The sequence below is a fragment of the Prionailurus bengalensis genome, chromosome E2, assembly GCF_016509475.1.
Source record: "Prionailurus bengalensis isolate Pbe53 chromosome E2, Fcat_Pben_1.1_paternal_pri, whole genome shotgun sequence".
NCBI lineage: Eukaryota > Metazoa > Chordata > Mammalia > Carnivora > Felidae > Prionailurus > Prionailurus bengalensis.
Window position 1 is genome coordinate 57,772,839 of NC_057352.1, and position 16,040 is coordinate 57,788,878.

The 16,040-nt window shown below is 59.2% G+C and overlaps 1 protein-coding gene across 2 annotated transcripts; it reads right to left on the reverse strand.

Annotated features, from left to right (window-relative positions):
• Nucleotides 1-277: 277 nt before the first annotated feature.
• On the reverse strand, nt 278-12,331 carry KCNG4 (potassium voltage-gated channel modifier subfamily G member 4). Of its 2 annotated transcripts, XM_043599784.1 has the most exons (4): nt 12,001-12,108; nt 11,370-11,576; nt 9,542-10,304; nt 278-1,934 (listed from the first exon to the last, which is right to left on the reverse strand). In XM_043599784.1, coding segments are annotated over exons 2-4 (1,536 nt in total). In that variant the 5' UTR covers nt 11,372-11,576; nt 12,001-12,108; the 3' UTR covers nt 278-1,163. The 2 variants fall into 2 exon arrangements, with proteins under 2 accessions (XP_043455719.1, XP_043455720.1); XM_043599785.1 differs by lacking the exon at nt 11,370-11,576 and having other exon boundaries at nt 12,001-12,331.
• Between the last annotated feature and the right edge of the window lie 3,709 nt (nt 12,332-16,040).

A 16,040-nucleotide genomic window follows, 5' to 3' on the forward strand; every position in this document is an offset into this window, starting at 1 on the left:
ATACGAGAGTTGATTTACTTAACGACTTCATATCCTTTCACAGGGAGGCATGGATTCCTTTGAAGAGCTGATAGAATTGTTGGGCCCTTTTGCAAAGCCGTGCACTTGGAGATGCACGTTCCTCATGGGCCGACTGCTCGGGATTCATGGCTCTGGCCCCCCCGGCACGCCCTGCCCGTATCTGGAGCCGCTGGGTCCTACATCTGCTTCCTCCCTGGGACGCAAAGGGCCTGTGAGTTCATGAACGAATGGATAAATAGACAAACACATTTACATATAAGCTGAGGAACGTACACTTTGGCAGCTAGGGCCCGGTCTGGGGAGGCGGCAAGGGGCAGATCGGAAGGGTGCCCTCACTTCCGCACCGGAGCTATACCGCCCCCCGTGGTGGCCCAGCTGAGGGTGGGAAGGGGCGGCTTCTGCCGCGCTGGGGGATCCAGCAGCAGGAACGGTTCTCTCAAGGGGCGATGCAGGTCCTGCAAGAGTGAGCCTCTGTCAAGGCCAAGAACTGGACACCTGGAGAACGTCCCAGCCAGAGCGCAGCTGGCCCAGGGGGGTTAACGCAGAGGCCGCTTCTGCCTTCTTGGCTGAGGGCTTCCAGAGTTGGGGGGGGGGGGCGGGGAGGCAGCGGCATTGGGAAAATGGAACATACTGGGGCGAAAGGGGACATACTGAGCCCTGCGGGAGCCCACGATAGGATGCGCCCTGGTGGGGGGATCTGATCAGAAGGGTTCGCAGTGACCGGACCCTCCGGTCCCTGGTGGTAGGGAGGCCCCCGCAAAGCGGGTCTTAGGGGAGGAACGGAGTCCTGCAGGCTCGGTTCTGTGGGCATCTGGAACGCAGCCTGGGGCGTGGAGCACTACAGGGAAGGAAGGAGACTGGGGGAAGACTGACTGACCTAACAAAGAGCGGATGTGCTCGGCGAGGGGCGGGGAGAGAGGAGAAAGCAAGGAGCGTCCATAAGGTCGGCTGGAGTCGCGGTGGCCAGAGGGGTCCCGAGTCACGACAGGCCAAGCCCGGTGGCCTTGCGCCCCTCCCAGCTGTGGGAGCGCTCCTGGCGCCCTAGAAACGTCCCACCAGATGGTCTCCACCGTGGTGATCTCTAGCCCGGTCAGCGGAGGGCCATGGGTCGCGGGGCCGCCCTTTCCCTGGAGGGCCTGGAGTTACAGGTATTTAGCGGGCGAGGCGGGGCCCTCCGGGCCCAGGTCGTCGACGTCACTCAGAAGTTCGCGCTCGCTGGCCGTGGCGGCGTTTTGCAGGCGGCGGATGCGCGCCTGGACCTCCTCCTGCTCCCTCTTGAGCTCCAGGTAGGAGTGCGAGAAAGTGTGGAAGATGGACGTGGCGGGGAAGGCCATGATGAGGATCCCGCTCAGGATGCTGCTCAGGGCCACCATCTGACCCGGCACGCTGCGCGGGACCATGTCCCCGTAGCCCACGGTCGTCATGGAGATGATGGCCCACCAGTAGGAGGCGGGGATGCTGGTGAACTCCAGCACCCTCCCGGACTCGTTCTCCGCCACGTAGACCAGGGGGGAGAAGAGCGTGACGGCCACGCAGAGGAAGAGGAGGAGGAGGCCGAACTCGCGGGTACAGCGGCGCACGGTGAGGCCCAGCGTCTGCAGCCCCAGCGAGTGGCGCGCCAGGCGCATCACGTACAGGATGCGCAGCGCCCGCAGCACGCGGAGCGCCAACCCCACCTTCTCCAGGTACGAGCCCCCGCCGGGCCAGCTGCCGTCCTCCTGGGGCTCGCCGGACACGGCCAGCGACACGTAGTACGGGGAGACGGCCAGGATGTCGATGATGTTCAGGGGCCCTTGGAAGAACTGGCACTTGTCCCGGGCCTGGACGAACCGCAGGCAGAACTCCAGGGAAAACCAGGCCACGCACACGGTCTCCACGACGAAAATGTAGTAGCATTTCTGAGAACACTCACCCTGGGGAGGCGACAGAACGCTGCATGAGGGGTGGGTGGCAGCACTGGGGCGGGGGTGGGGGGGGGGAACGGGGAGGTGGAAACCATCCTGGGTCGCTAGACGAACGCTGTCTTCTCACCCCTCTCTCTCTTTGCCGGAGGAATCAACACCTATTTGCCCAGAGCCGTTCTTGCTTGGGGCCTCTTTGTGACAGCGGCCAACCTTCACCTTCACTGACAGAAGCCCCTGTTGGGTACCGTGCCCCACCCTAGCTCTGTCACGTGGGCCACACGGTGATGCCGTGAGCGGGCAGCGCGACCTCATTTTGTGCCCGGGACGTGGTTCCGAGCAGCGAAATGACTTGCTCGAGCTCACAAGCGGAGAGGAGACGCGCTCCCAGCCGTAGACGCTGTTCGGCGACTGCCCCGCCTGCCACCCCTCATTCGCTCATCCAACAAAAATGCATGGAGGTCTCCCCCCCTGTGCCGGGCTCCTAGGCTCTGTGGGTGACGTGATCGAGAAGCAGATGTCGCTGCTGGGAGCTCAGAGGCTGGCGGGGCAGAGAGGGCTCCCGGGTCCCCCGTACAGCCCTCTGATGCGTGACTGCAACTATTCACGCAGGGTCTGTCTCCCTCGGGAGGTTCCAGCTTGAGTGGGGGGGAGGGGGGGCTGTCGCATGGTTCGTGCTCCCCACCTCTGGCTCCTGACAGAAAGTTCCACGAGCCCCTGTGCTACTCAAAGTATGGTCCTTGAACCAAAAGCATCAGCCTCCCCGGAGAGCTGGGAAGAAACCCAGAATCTCTGGCCCCACCCCATCCCTCAAGGAATCGGACTTTACACCTCAACAAGAGTCGCAAGTCTCACCTGGTGGCTTGGAAAATCCTGATGTCTGGGCCAGGACCCCAGAAATTCTTTTTTTCTAATTTTTAAAAAATGTTTCTTCATTTTTGAGAGAGAGAGACAGAGAGCACAAGCTGGGGAGGGGCAGAGAGAGAGGGAGACACAGAATCCGAAGCAGGCTCCAGGCTCCGAGCCGTCAGCCCAGAGCCCGACGCGGGGCTCGAACCCACGAACCGCGAGATCCTGACCTGAGCCAAAGTCACTCAGCCGACTGAGCCGCCCAGGCGCCGCTAGAAATTCGAATTTAGTTGATCTAGGTTTGAGCCTGAGCAGAACTTTCCAGAAGTCCCATGGATGATTCTAATGAAGAGCCAGAGTTGAGAACCCGACTTCATGTATTACACACACACACACACACACACACACACACACACACACACATATATCGCGATGATGGATGAAGGAACGAATGAGTGACCACAGCCAGTTGCCTGAGTGAAAAGCATGATGTTGACAACTGTAGTTTTCTTTGGATTAAAAAGCTCTCAAGTGGAAAAAGAAATTATTTCTAGGGCCTGGGCCCCCAGGAATACTGAATGGAAATGAAATGCTTTTTATGTCTGGCCGCTAGAGGAAGAGAAACGGGTGATCTGGCCCCATCTCAACTTGCCCGTCCGGGCCCGGGCAGCTTTCTCCCTGGACCTCTGTCCGGTCTACCGAAGGGGTGGAGGCGGGAGGCGGGGAGGGGGCTGCTGAGGGCACGGAGTCCAGAGCGTCTGTGGCTCCACTTCGGCTGCGAACCCGTTGTCCCCCCTACACCACCTGGGGTTTGCCTCACAATCCTGGGAGTTTTGGACCCTGACTCCCCAGGAGCTGCAGACTCGCTGTGTGACCCTGCAGCGGTCACTGCCCCTCTCTGTGCTTCAGTTTTCAAGAAGGAGCTCGGAACAGCAGCCGTATTTCTCCAAGCCGATTCGGCACACCCTGCATGGGAATCCCTCCAGAGGGCTTGTCGCAAATGCAGATTCTTGGGCTCTGGTCACAAAATCAAGCCCTGGGGTGCGGCCCGGGAATCTGCACCTTGGCAAGCCCTCCAGGGGACCCAGGGGCACCTGGAAGTGTTTCAGACTCTGGGCCGGATTGTCTCCACGAGGCTGCTTTTGTCGCTGACCTTTTGGGCGTTTTCCCCTTGGCGCAGGGACTTCTGGTAGCCTGGGAATGACCCTTCCAGACCGGGGACCCAACAGCTCAAGAAAGTGACTCCGGAGAGGTGGAGAAGCCTCTGTGGGCCCTCCCTCCGCCTCCGTGCTGGCGTTTGGCTATTCAAGGCACGCACCCCCCACCTCCCTGCGGCCACCTCCCTGCACTGCAGCAAGCTGTCCTCAACTCTGCCTTGCACGGCTGCTCTGCCCAAACCCTCCCCACACTGGGCCTCCAAGAAATGCCCCCCTCGCGGCGGGGATTTATGGGGCCTGAGCTGAGCAAGTAATTCCCAGGCCAGCCACGTTCGGAGAAAAATAGGAAGGAAATGAAAAAGTTACCTCTTCTCTCTCTAGGAGGAAGCTTCTGGTTGTATTTTGCAGGTAGGGTGAACAACGAATCCTGGTTTGCCCAGAACTTTGCGGATTTGAGCACAGAAAGTCCCAGGTCACCGGACCCCCCCCCCCGCCCCCCGCTGAGTCCCGCGCAAACCAGGACGGCTGGTCACCCTCCTGGAGGGCCTCGTCTCTCGCTTTGGTTCCTCCACGCGGTGAAGAGGGTGAATCAGGCCTAATGGAGACCAGAGGGTGAGCCAGGCCACGCCGCGGGCGTTCACGCTCAGGATGTGGGGCCACGAGAGCCTGACGCAGAAGAACACGCCCTCAGCGTTTCCGTCTATGTGACATTGGAGGTGGTGGACAGAATCTCCGAAAGAGCGGCCACCTCTGGGTGGGGTGGGGACCGGCTGTGGAGGGACACGGGACAGCTCCCTGGGGAGATGGGCGCTGTGCTCGGGGAAGCGGGGTGTGGGTCACACGGGTAGGCATTAGTCGTTCCTTGCACAGCCAAGGCCCGTGCGTCTCAGTGTATGTCCATTGGGCCTATAAGACTGCAAAGTAAAACCAAAACGAACACCAGCGAAAATCAGCGATCGGGGTGGGCAGGGAGGGGAGAGAGAAGCCTGATTCATCCGTGGAAACGGAGTCATGGGTCCGTGGGGGCTCAGCCTTACTCCACTTGCTTTGTGAACGCCTGGCATTTTCCACCGCGAAAAGGCGAAGAACAGATCAGGGTCAGACATCAAAACCACAGTCGGATGGCAGTCCACACTCCGTGGGGAGGCGAGGGTTATAAAGACAGGACAGAGCAAGGGCTGCTGAGGCTGTGAAGATGTCACAGGCTCTAGCGTTCTGGCGCAGCTGCCTGGAAAACGGGGGGGTGGTCCCTCCAAAATGAAACACACGTTTGCTATCCGAGCTGCAATCCTGCTCGTGGGCAGACATCAGAAGGCACCGGAATATACCCAGCAGGCAAGCACCGGAAAATAACTGTGTTATTCTGTAGCCCAGAGTGGAAACAGCATAAATGCCCGTCGGCTGACGGACGGATCCACAAAACGTGCTCTCTCCATACGACGGACTATCACTCAGCCCCGAAAAGGAACGAAGTGCTGACAGCCTGGGTGGAACCTTCACGGCCTCACGCGCCGTGAGAGAGGCCGCACCCAAAAGGCCAGACGCCGCAGGGCTCCATTTCTGTGAAACGTCCAGAGAAGCCAAACGCAGGGAGACAGAAGGACATTCGTGGTCGCCAGGGGCTGGGAGGGCGGGGGAGACTTGGGGAGCCTCCGGAAGCAGGGACGGGGTTTCTTTGCGGGAGGATCCACATGCTCTGGGACAGTGACCGTTGCACACAGCCACTGATGGGTGCACTTTAAAAGGGTGCATCTTGGGATGTAGACTATAATGGCTTCATAAAAAAGAAGGCAGGACCCGAACAGCTCCAGGCTCGAGCCCGAGCTGGTCGGGTCCTCTGGGCGAGCCACTGAGGGGTCCCACAACTTTGCCGCAAACCCTCTCCCCAAGCTTGGGAGCGGGGCTTCTGTAAAGGGCTCTGAGGTCAGAGGACGGCCAGGGCCTCCCGAGGGCAAGGCCACTGCCCCTGGGGGCCCATAAAGACAGGCTGCCCCCACAGATGCTGCAGGTGCAGGGACGGCCAGTTCCAGAAATTCCATCCGGGAGGGACCTGGGGCCCCGGGCTTGACCTTGGAGCTTTCCTCACACTCCAGGGCCTCAGAAATATGGCCCGAATTGGCCACCTCCTGCCTCCTGGTAGCTCCGTCCTGGCCCGTATCCACACAGCAGCTCGGGCCTTCTCCCTTCTGCCTGTGAATTCCTCCACTTGTGCCCTGGCCTTGGCCTTGGGTCCAGGGCTGTTTCCTCGCCCTGCTGACTCATTCTTCTTCCCGGCCTCTGCGCTTTCCCGGGGAGCCAGTTCGGTCTCTGCCCTCTCTCCCCTCCCTGATGCCCCTTCCTGACCCTCTCTCTCCTCCCCCATCCCAGCCGCCTTGCTCCCCAGCCCTGGGACACAGGGGCTCTGGAAGCGGGGGCCAGGGGGGCAGATGGGGGCCAGGGGCATGGAGACAGGCGAGGGTGACGAAACGGGAAGAATCAGCTGCAATGAGTCAGGAAACGTGGGTCCTGCCCCGGAAACAGGGAATACTTCTTGCTGGCCCGGCTACAGGGAGAGGAGGCTGGGCGGGGAGGGGAATGAACCCCAAACCCAAGAAGCTAGGGGAAGAAGAACTCCCCGGGGCAACCACCGAATGTCACCGAACACAGAGCAGCTGCTGAGAGCGAGGCGCCGTTTACGGAGCAGAGGCAGGATTCAAGAGAGGGGCAGGGGACGACTGGCCGCTGCGGCGTGGGTTCCACAGACCCGTGGGGAGGCTGGAGGGGTGTGTCAGCAAATGGTGGAGGAGACCGCGGACTATTACTGGGCCACGAGAAGCATGAGACAGCGACACAAGCTGCTGCGCGGACGGACCCTGAGAACACCACGCGGAGTGACGGGCCGGTCACAAAAGGCCACATGTGCGTGACTCCACGTGCACTGAAATGTGTGGAGAGGGGGGAGTCCGTGGAGGCGGAAAGCCGGAGGGGTGGTGGCTGGGGGGGGGGGGAGGTCTGGGGGGGGGGAGGGCTGGGGAGGGAGCAGTGGAAAAGTGCTGGAACTTGGTAGACCCGGGGACCACACAAGACCGTAAACGTACCAAGTAGGTAAATTTGCGTTCCTGCCTCCAGCACCTAGAAGAACGCAGCGTGTGGGCCCTGGGTAGCTTGTCGAAGGAATGGAAGGTCGGATGCTGGGATCTCCTGTCAAGTGTCTGCCACCGAGGGCTGATCAGACCAACACTCACTAAGCGCTTCTCAGGCACCAGCACCATTCCCCCTGCTTTAGGGACTCGGCTCAGCCCTTCTTGTCTACCCTGCCTCCCCCCCCACCTCCCACCCCCGCTTCCGTTTTAATTTGCGACCTCCAGTGCAGACCCCTCTCCCCAACTGCCAAGTTGACTCTAAGAGATTTTGCTGGAAGAAGGTAGAAGATAAAGCAAAAGGAAAGCTGCCCCCCCCCCCGCCCGCCTCCCAGCACTGCACAGAGCCTGATGGAGGAGGTCTGTGGGTCCCAGTCCTGGCACTCCTATCCACTCATGTGGTGTCAATTCATCTGAGCAGATGTTGTCCCCCAGGACAGCATGGCCCCCAGAAGCAGCTGGCCAGCTAACCATCCCCGAGGGTAAATACAAAATACCCAGGCAGTGGTGAAAAGAACATTATCTCCTTATGTAAATATAAGGACACGGCCTCAAAAAAACAAAGACAGCCTCCCCAGCCTCCCCGAGCTCCAAATTACTATCTTAACAGAGAAACAGGGGTGCCTGGGTGGCTCAGTCAGTTAAGCCTCTGACTTCAGCTCAGGTCACAATATCGTGGCTTGCGAGTTTGAGCCCCGCGTTGGGCTCTGTGCTGACAGCTCAGAACCTGGAGCCTGCTTCCGATTCTGTCTCCCTCTCTCTCTCAAAAATAAACAAACATTTAAAAAAATAAAAGAAACAAAAAACCACCCTTTTTTTGAGGGCAGCAAGCCCTCTTGCCCCAAGAGCAGAACCGGCAGCCTGGCTCCTGAGCCCAGATGGGCGGTGGGAGGGGGCTGCTGGTCCTGCGGGCCTCCCAGCGACCTCTGATTTGATCTCCTGAGTCCCCAACCAACCAAGCCTGGGTTCACACCCGGGGTAATTTTCAAAGCGTTAGGCTTTGAAAAGATTTCGTCTCTCTGCGGGGGGGTCTAAATCCTGGCTTCCGGGAAATCCCTGAGGAACAAGTTTATGGAAATCTAGGGGTCCTTTCTCAGCAGCTGGGATCAAGAGTACCCTTCTGAGGACGGGGGACAGAGGCCACTTTTTTTGTCCTAATTTTGTACTGCAGTGTCTACGTGTAAATATTTCTGTGAACAAGCAGGCTCTAAAATCACATCATTTGGTGCTAACAAATAAAACAATGTCTCTATTTGGAGCTATAGTCCTCCTCCCCCCACCCCTACCCCACCCCCGGGGCGGGGGGGGGGTGGGGGGAGAAAAAAAGCCATTTGAAAGTCAAAACGTTTTGGTTGGTTTGCTTCAGGACAAAACATTTATCGGTTGCACAAGATACATGTTATTCAGCAAATATTTGAGAGCCTACTCTGTGTGAGGCAGGGGCTGGTTCTCCATCTAAGTCCTTTCTTTCTGGAAAGTTCTCTGATCTTACCAGATTGCCCTGGGCTATATCTTTAAGAGAAGTTTTGTACACGGACCACGGTTGTGGATACACAGGGTACATTATCTTATATGCGTGTTCTATTTATCAGTTGCCTGTATCTACCATAATGCAAGTTCCATAACTAGGGTAGTGGGGAGCCATGGAGGAATGTAAGAGCAGAACAGGAACAACATTTTAAATTAGGAACAATCCAGTTCTCAGTTTGAAGCTCTCTAGTAAACTTTCCAACAAAATATCGAATTCGTATCTCATTTCTCAGACTACCTGGCCCCTGGCAAGGAAGGAGGGGGTCAGAGTCACTTAGAAGTTTACTCAGCTCGGAGTTCCCCATCCAGTGAGCCTGAGTGGGAGGCTCAGGGGCCAAGTAACAAGCAGGAAAACTAAGGGTCTTTGCTCTGTAACTCCAAGAAAGCTAAACGCCCCGTGCCTCACTTTCGCCACCTGAATGTGGAGCCGGGATGCCCCCAAGGACACTGGTTCCAGAAGGCAGGGATTTTTGGCTGGGGACAGCTCGTGGCACAGAGTAGCTGCTCAGTAAACACATGACACGTGCACGGAGCGCGTGAACCCTCACAGCGACGCGGCTCGCTTTCCGGAGGGGGAAACTGAGGTTCAGAGAGGGGAACCAATTTGCCCGCGGTCACGGAGCAGGGAGAGGCAAGCTGGGCCCACCCGGCCCACACGAAGCCCAGGGGTGGCTTTGTCAACAGAGGCCACCAAGAGGCAGGGCCACCTCGTGACTTTTGCCGGCCTTAGGCTCTTCATGCGCCTTTTCCTCCAAAACAAAGCAAAACCAAAAACATCCCCAAACGTTCCCAACGGCATTGATCTAACCAGGCACACAGCCCCCCCCACCCCGGCCCCCCCCGCCCCCCCCCCCCGCCGCTGGACAATAATCTCTCTGCTGTTTTAAAAGATACGGAGCCCGGTCCACGGGCCCTAAGCCTCTTGGGCCTGGAGCCTGGGGGGCCAGGGGCGGGGAGCACTCACCTTGTCCTCCTCGGCCCTCACGTCGGGCATGGTGCTGACGCACAGGCTGACCGCCGTGGTGGCCACGAAGAGGATGGACAGACAGGCGAAGACCTTGCCGGGGAGCCCCGAGCGCGGGTTTTCCACCGTCTCCCGCAGCCAGTTCATGAAGACCCCCCAGCGCGACGGGTCCCCGGGGGGGCGCCGCGCCTCGCGCCGCAGGTGCAGCGCCTCCTGCTGGCGGAGCTCGCGCAGCTGCTCCAGCTTCCGGAGCAGCTCCAGCAGGCAGCACGGCCGCAGGTGGGCCTCCTCGATCCCCCAGTAGGCCAGCTCCTCCCGGAAGGACAGCACGCACGTCTCCCGGAGCAGGGCCAGCCTGCCGGCCGCCAGGAAGCTCACGATCATGCCGAAAGCGCTGGGGCTGCGGTCGAAGAAGAACTCCCGGGTGGCTTCGTCGTAGTCGTCGCAGAGCTGCGCGATCTCCTCGTGGCTCCGGCAGAACTTGAGTTTGCTCAGGCGGCTCAGCGGAAACTCGTCCAGGGTGCTCCAGGGGAGCACGTACCGCCGGCCCCCGACGTTGACCAGGATCTCCTTCTCCAGGTCCGCCGCGGGGGAGGCGTCCAGCGCGCCCACCTTGCGGGCCCTGCGGTAGTAAAGCCCCTTAAGGGAGCGCGGCTGCATGGAGCCGGGCAGCGGCTGGCCCAGGGGGCTGCAGGAGCCCCGGTGGCGGTGTCCAGGAGGCAGGCCCCTGGCCCTGAAGGGCATGGACATTGCTGGAGACGTCCTGCACCGGGTGGGGGGGGGGGAAGGGGGAAGGTAAGACAAGAGGGAGAAATCAACCTCAGGGCGGGGTCCTCGACCGCCCGGATGCAGCTTCACCACTGCATCTGCATGGTTCATTTTTCAAATCCTCCAACAGAGACTTACTGAGCAGCTACTCTGTGCCTGGGACCCATCAGTGACCCAAGGAGATGATGACATCCCTTCCCACGTCAGAGCTATGCCCCTTCCAGGCTCTGTGGTCTTGGGCACGTGGCTTCACCTCTCCCATCTCACTCCACCCATGCCAGGCACAAGACTTGTACCAATCTTAGGAGGTACAGCTGGTAAAATAGAGCTTAAGAGTGTAAGGGTGTCTCAAGTTCACTGCCAGGTTCTGGTCCCTTACGGACTGCCACAGCAGGTGGACTGCTCAGCCTCTCTGAGCCCTTTGCTTCGTCTGGACAGCTGGGGTAGTTTGAGTACCCCCACCTCACTGGGCATGGGGAGGGTTCCGTACAGTGATGTCCAGGAAGTGTTTATTCAGAACGCTTCTAGGCGCTTCTGAGGTGCCAGGCACCAATCGACACGCTTCCTCTATAGTAACGCCTCTCAACAATTCCACAAGGTAAACAATTCCCCATTTTACAGATGAGCAAACGGAGGCCCAGAAAGGTTCAGTAACACAGAATGTGACTGTGCTTAAGCCCAGCGTCTGACTCTCAGGAGCCGTGCCGCAATGGCCTCGTTTGCCTCTTCCTTTGCAGGACTTTTGCCATCAACGACAGCCCCCCTCCATGTTCCCCGGGGTGCTTGCCTCGCCCACCCTTGCTGTGTGACGTTGAGCCACCCTTGCTGTGTGACCTTGAGCCATTACTCCCCCTCTCTGTTCTCTGTGAAGCGAAGGGACGTCTAATGCGCGCTCCATCTCAGACCTATTCGAGGCGCTTGGCTTAGAATGAGGGCTTGAGATGTAACCCGTGCATTTAAAAAACCATCTCTGCCACCTCTCCCGGCCTCAGCGCCCTGCCACCGTTCCCCACGCTCCCGCTTCTAGCCAGAGCTGTTTCCAGAGCTTCTACAACCTTACATTCCAAAACGCACTCCAATCAAGACAAAAACTCGGTGGCTGAATGGAAACAAAAGTTGCTCTCAATTTCAGCGCCAGCTGGATTCGGGCAGGCAGCGAAGAGTTGAATCACAGCCTGTGCGTTTCACACTTGCTCACCACCCAGCGTTCTGTTACTCTGTATGCATTACTTCCTTTACGGCGTATGGCCAGAGGAAGGCGAGCAGCCTGCAGAGAGAACTATTTTGAAATCCGGGGAGTCCTTCCCAAGTGCTCTCCGTTTCCCAGTGCAAAACCCCAGACCCAGAGAGCCGAAGTGACTCATCCAAGGTCACAGAGCGAATCCAAGTCCAACCCAGGACTCTTGTCTCCCAGCCTGGGGGGGGGGGGCTCTTTCTAGACAACCCCCTCCCCCGCCCCCCAAAAAATCCTGCCCTGTCTGCATTCACTGCACAAACCCAACTTTGCATTCCACTCCCCCCCCCCCCCCCCCCCCCCCGCCGCCCCAGCCGGCACACACAGCTCTGTCCAGGGCAGGGAAAGGTATTCATTCAAAACAGCAGCGCTTTGGCCCAGAATGTCACACGTCCTGCAAGCCACCCCCCCCACCCCTGCAGCAAACACTAACTTCTTCCCCCGAAGTTGAACTCACCTTCCTGTCTCTGGGAGCCCTTTTCCCGCTCTCTCTCTACCTGGCAAGGGGAGCCCGTGTCCCGATGGCCAGGGAAGAGCCAGGTTTGTGGTGGAGATGAAGCAGAAGAAAAGAAAAATCCCACACACAGCAGTCTCTGGCAGAGTTAGTTTCCAACCTCTCTTCCCTTGCCTCCTCCCGGAAGCGGAGGGACATTCATTCTGCACCTCTCTCTCCCGCAGCTGCAGAACGGCCCTGGGGCAGTGGGCTGGGGCTTCTAGAAGGACCCAGAAGCCCCTTCCCCGGTGAGAGGTGAGAGTCCCAGGGGCTCGTGCTGGGAGCCAGCCAGCTGTCCTGCTTCAACGGCGGGCTCTGCACTCGGAGCCCCACGGGGACAGCCAGTGTGGTCCTGCAAGAGACGCGGGGGCGGGGGGGGGGGGGACGGGAATGGCTTAGAAATAATCTCTCCATCACCAGGCTGCCGGAAGACACAGCAGCAACCACGGCTCTGCCAACTGCCTGGGAGGCGAGGAGAGCTGTCCTGCCCTCCCCTCCCAGGAGGGACAGAACCCGAAAGGAGCAGAGGGCAACTTGGGGCCGGGACATCTGCAGCTACCTGCCCCGCAGCCTGGAGGCTCCTGGGGGTGGGGGTGGGGGCGCCGATGAGGGCGTGGCGCGCAGGTAAAGGCTGCGGGAGGAACCTACTGGTAAATCACGGGTCCGGGGACAGGTTGGGGCAGAGAAGCCCAGCGTCTGAGCGCCGGGTGGAAGCTGGCTGCGTGCTGGGCTAATGTGGAGTCACACGCACCTGGGTCCCCAGCTCCCATGTGGATGGCTGGCTGGCCTCGGGCAGGGGACTCAGCCCCTCCGAACCTCGCGGTCCTTGTTTGTAAGATGTATGGGGGTGTGGGGGTTCAGAGAGGTCACACCCCACAGCAGAGGCTCCCAGTGCGGTTTGGCTCCCCGGGGGGGGGTAAAGAGGAAGTGGAACAAGGGCCAGGCCAGGCGTCCTAGCCTCGGCTCTGCGCTCCCTCGCTGTGCGTCCTCGGTCGGTCTCTTCACCTCTCTGGGCCTCCGTGTTCTCCCTGGTCAGATGAGGGCAGTCAAAGCAGTGAGGGCTCGGACTGCCCAGCCGTCTTCTCCTGTAGGTGCTCAGTGTCCCCTGGCTCTTCTTAATTTTCTTAAGAGGTTCTCAGCCCCAGGCTCTTGGCTTCCAAAGGGGAGTGATTCTCAGTTCTGTTTTGCAGACAAGGCCCGGAGGTCCGGGCAAGAGGTTTGCTCAAGGTCACCTTGCTGGTTGGAATCTGCACGTGGCAGAGACTTTGAGGTCTGATCAAGGGTTCTGGAGGGGGGAGGGTCTGAGCGCGGGCCTTTCATGGCTGCCCGGTGGGGGGTGGCAGCAGCCGCCGGCCTCAGCGTGCTCTCCCTGGCCTTGGCCATGGGGGTAAGTCCCGGCAGGAGCAGAGGAGCCCGAGGGACAGAGGTGGTCTAGGGTCGTGGCTTTTAGATCGCACTGTGTGAAACCCAAGCGTTCTGTAGACGCGATCACGGGGCCTGGAACGAGGGTGACAAAGGGTAGGACGCAGGGATGGGACTCCCTGCCTCAATGTGACAGCTCCACTGTCAGTATGTAAGTGGGACTCCCAACACGCCAGGGCCCCAGGGGCCCATCTTCACACTCAGCCCACTGGAGGAGACCCCAGGGCCCCTGTTAGGGATGGGTACGTTCTCCCCTCTCCCCCGACCCCCATTTCTCAGACCCCAGAGCCGCCCCAACACCTCTCATAAACCAGACCCCAAACGGATCTTTCCAGCTCGTGCTGGTTTTCCCCCCTTCTCTCTCTGTCTCCCCACGTCCCCTGACTCTATTATTGATCTCACCCTACCCTCCGGCCACTTGCCCCCCCAGCTTCCTCCACCCGCCTCTGGTCCGCCTTTGTGTCCGGAGTGCTGGGTTCAAATCAAGGATTTAACGCTTCCCTGCTGGGTGACCTTGAGCGAGTTTCTTAACCTCTCTGCGCTCGCTTCGGTTCCCTCACCTGTGAAATGAAAATGATAATGCCTCCCTATGGCTTGGTTGTGAGCCCTGCACGAGTGAGTTCTCACTGATCAGGCGCTTACAAGAGTCCCTGGCATGAAGGAAGTCCGTTCAAGTGCTTGCCGTGATTACAAGTATTATCTCAGCAACTTCTGTCCAACTCACACGGGGAGAGTTTTGTTTGAGGCCAAGAGTTTCGATAAAGTTTTAACTGCCGTTGGAAAGGAGTTTTAAAGGAAAAGCAGAAAGGGAACGATCTAGTCCGAGGCCCTGGTAAGTCGTAGAGGGGGCGAGGGGAGGACTGTCTGAGCTCTCGCGGGCCCGTCAGTGGCAGAGCCGGGCTCAGTTGGGACTCACACTCCAGTGCTCTTCCCATAGCCCCAGTGTGTTCGTTCTCTCAGCACTGCTACTCTGCCCAGGCTAGAGGACTTTGACTTTAGCCTGGTGCCCAGGCCCACCAGCCCCTGCCTCAGGGCATTTGCACGCGGCTCGGTAAAGTTCCAGTCACCCTTTAACTTAACGCCACTGCCTTCCTGCCCCTCTGTTCCTCTCCATTGTGTCCACTCAACCCCTGCTAACCAGGGAAGGTAGCCTGGCCCCAGCCTCTCCAGCATCCTGCAGGTCTCGGATGCAGGACCGCCTATGGTAGCCTGTCCTCTCTCGTCTGAAGGACCGTGGCCTGCCGGGCATAAGCGATGGGCCGCCGTGACCATGGATGAGTGAGTCCCCCCAGGGCCTCTGTAACCAAACAGACAAGCACCGTGGCCTAAAACAACACAAACGTATTATGTTGCGGTCCTGGGGGCTGGGAGTCCAAAAAGGGTCTTAAGGGGGACTAAAAACAACGTGCCATCAGGCCCGCTTTCCTGCTGGGGGTGATCGGGGAGAAGATTTAAAAAAATTTCTCTTAAGTTAAATTAACAGGCATCCTGCTACCAGGGGGGAGGAGAAGCCAGCCTGGAAGAGATCATATATCAGACCCGGCGAGGTGTTACGGGCGTGAATAAGGCAGTGGCTGCGGGGCCGGTGGAGTAGCCGGAATGGACAGGAGGACCCATATGGAAGGTGCTGGGCGAACAGCAGCTGGGGGACCCTGTTTCAGCCACAGCCACACCCCACCAGGGAGATCTGGTTAGCAGCCAAGGCCATGGAGCCCGCTGGAGTGACCTGATCACCATCTCTGGGCCACTGGGGCCATTCAGCATGACCTCATCGGGGAAACCGAGGCAGCTCCGGATTTCGATCATGGACTCTCATTCATACGAGCACGCGCAGATCTTTGGCGGCCAAGATCTGCCAAAGGCAAGGTGGCTCCGGGAGCAGGTGGATGTCACAAGGGAGGCCGGCTGGGCGCTGTGGGCGGGGCCACCCCCCCCCCCCCCCGCCCGACTCACAAAGGTGAAACGTAGGTCCAGCGTTGAGTATCTTTACATTTTTGAAAGAAGAGCCGCCACCCTGACTTTTGTGCTAAATCCCTCAAATTCTAAATGCTGCCAACTAACTCGGAAACGTATGAAGCACCACGGAGCAAAGCCCGTGCCTGTCTGATGACCCAGCAATTCCAATCGTAGGGATACCCCGAGGACAGCATAAATGCTCGCTCACCGAAGGGCACGGCGGGTGGGAAGGCTGGTCACAGCGCTGTTTCAGCGGGCCCGGGATCCATGAGAGAGCACAGCGCGTGTTCACACAAGAGAATACCAGACCGCGACGGGAACGCACACACAGGACCATTGGCAGCCACTCGAAGAACCTCGGTCGTTGTGTGGAGTGAAGGCCACAGAAACAGCCGACACAGCATGGCTCCATCGGTAGAAAATTTAAAACCAGGGAGGGCCTGGGCAGCTCCGCGGGTGGGGACTCTTGATTTCAGCTCAGGTCACGATCTCACGGTTTCGTGAGTCCGAGCCCTGCATCGGGCTCTATGCTGACGGCTTGGAGCCTGGAGCCCGCTTCAGATTCTGTGTCTCCCTCTGTCTCTCTGCCCCTCCCCTGCTCGGACCCTGTCTCTCTCTCTCTCTCT

Excerpts from the sequence above, each read along its gene's own strand:
- KCNG4 (XM_043599784.1), bottom strand. Across the intron at positions 1,935-9,541 it reads TGAGGGCCGAGGAGGACAAG|GGTGAGTGTTCTCAGAAATG; the intron begins GTGAGTGCTCCC and ends TCGCCTCCCCAG.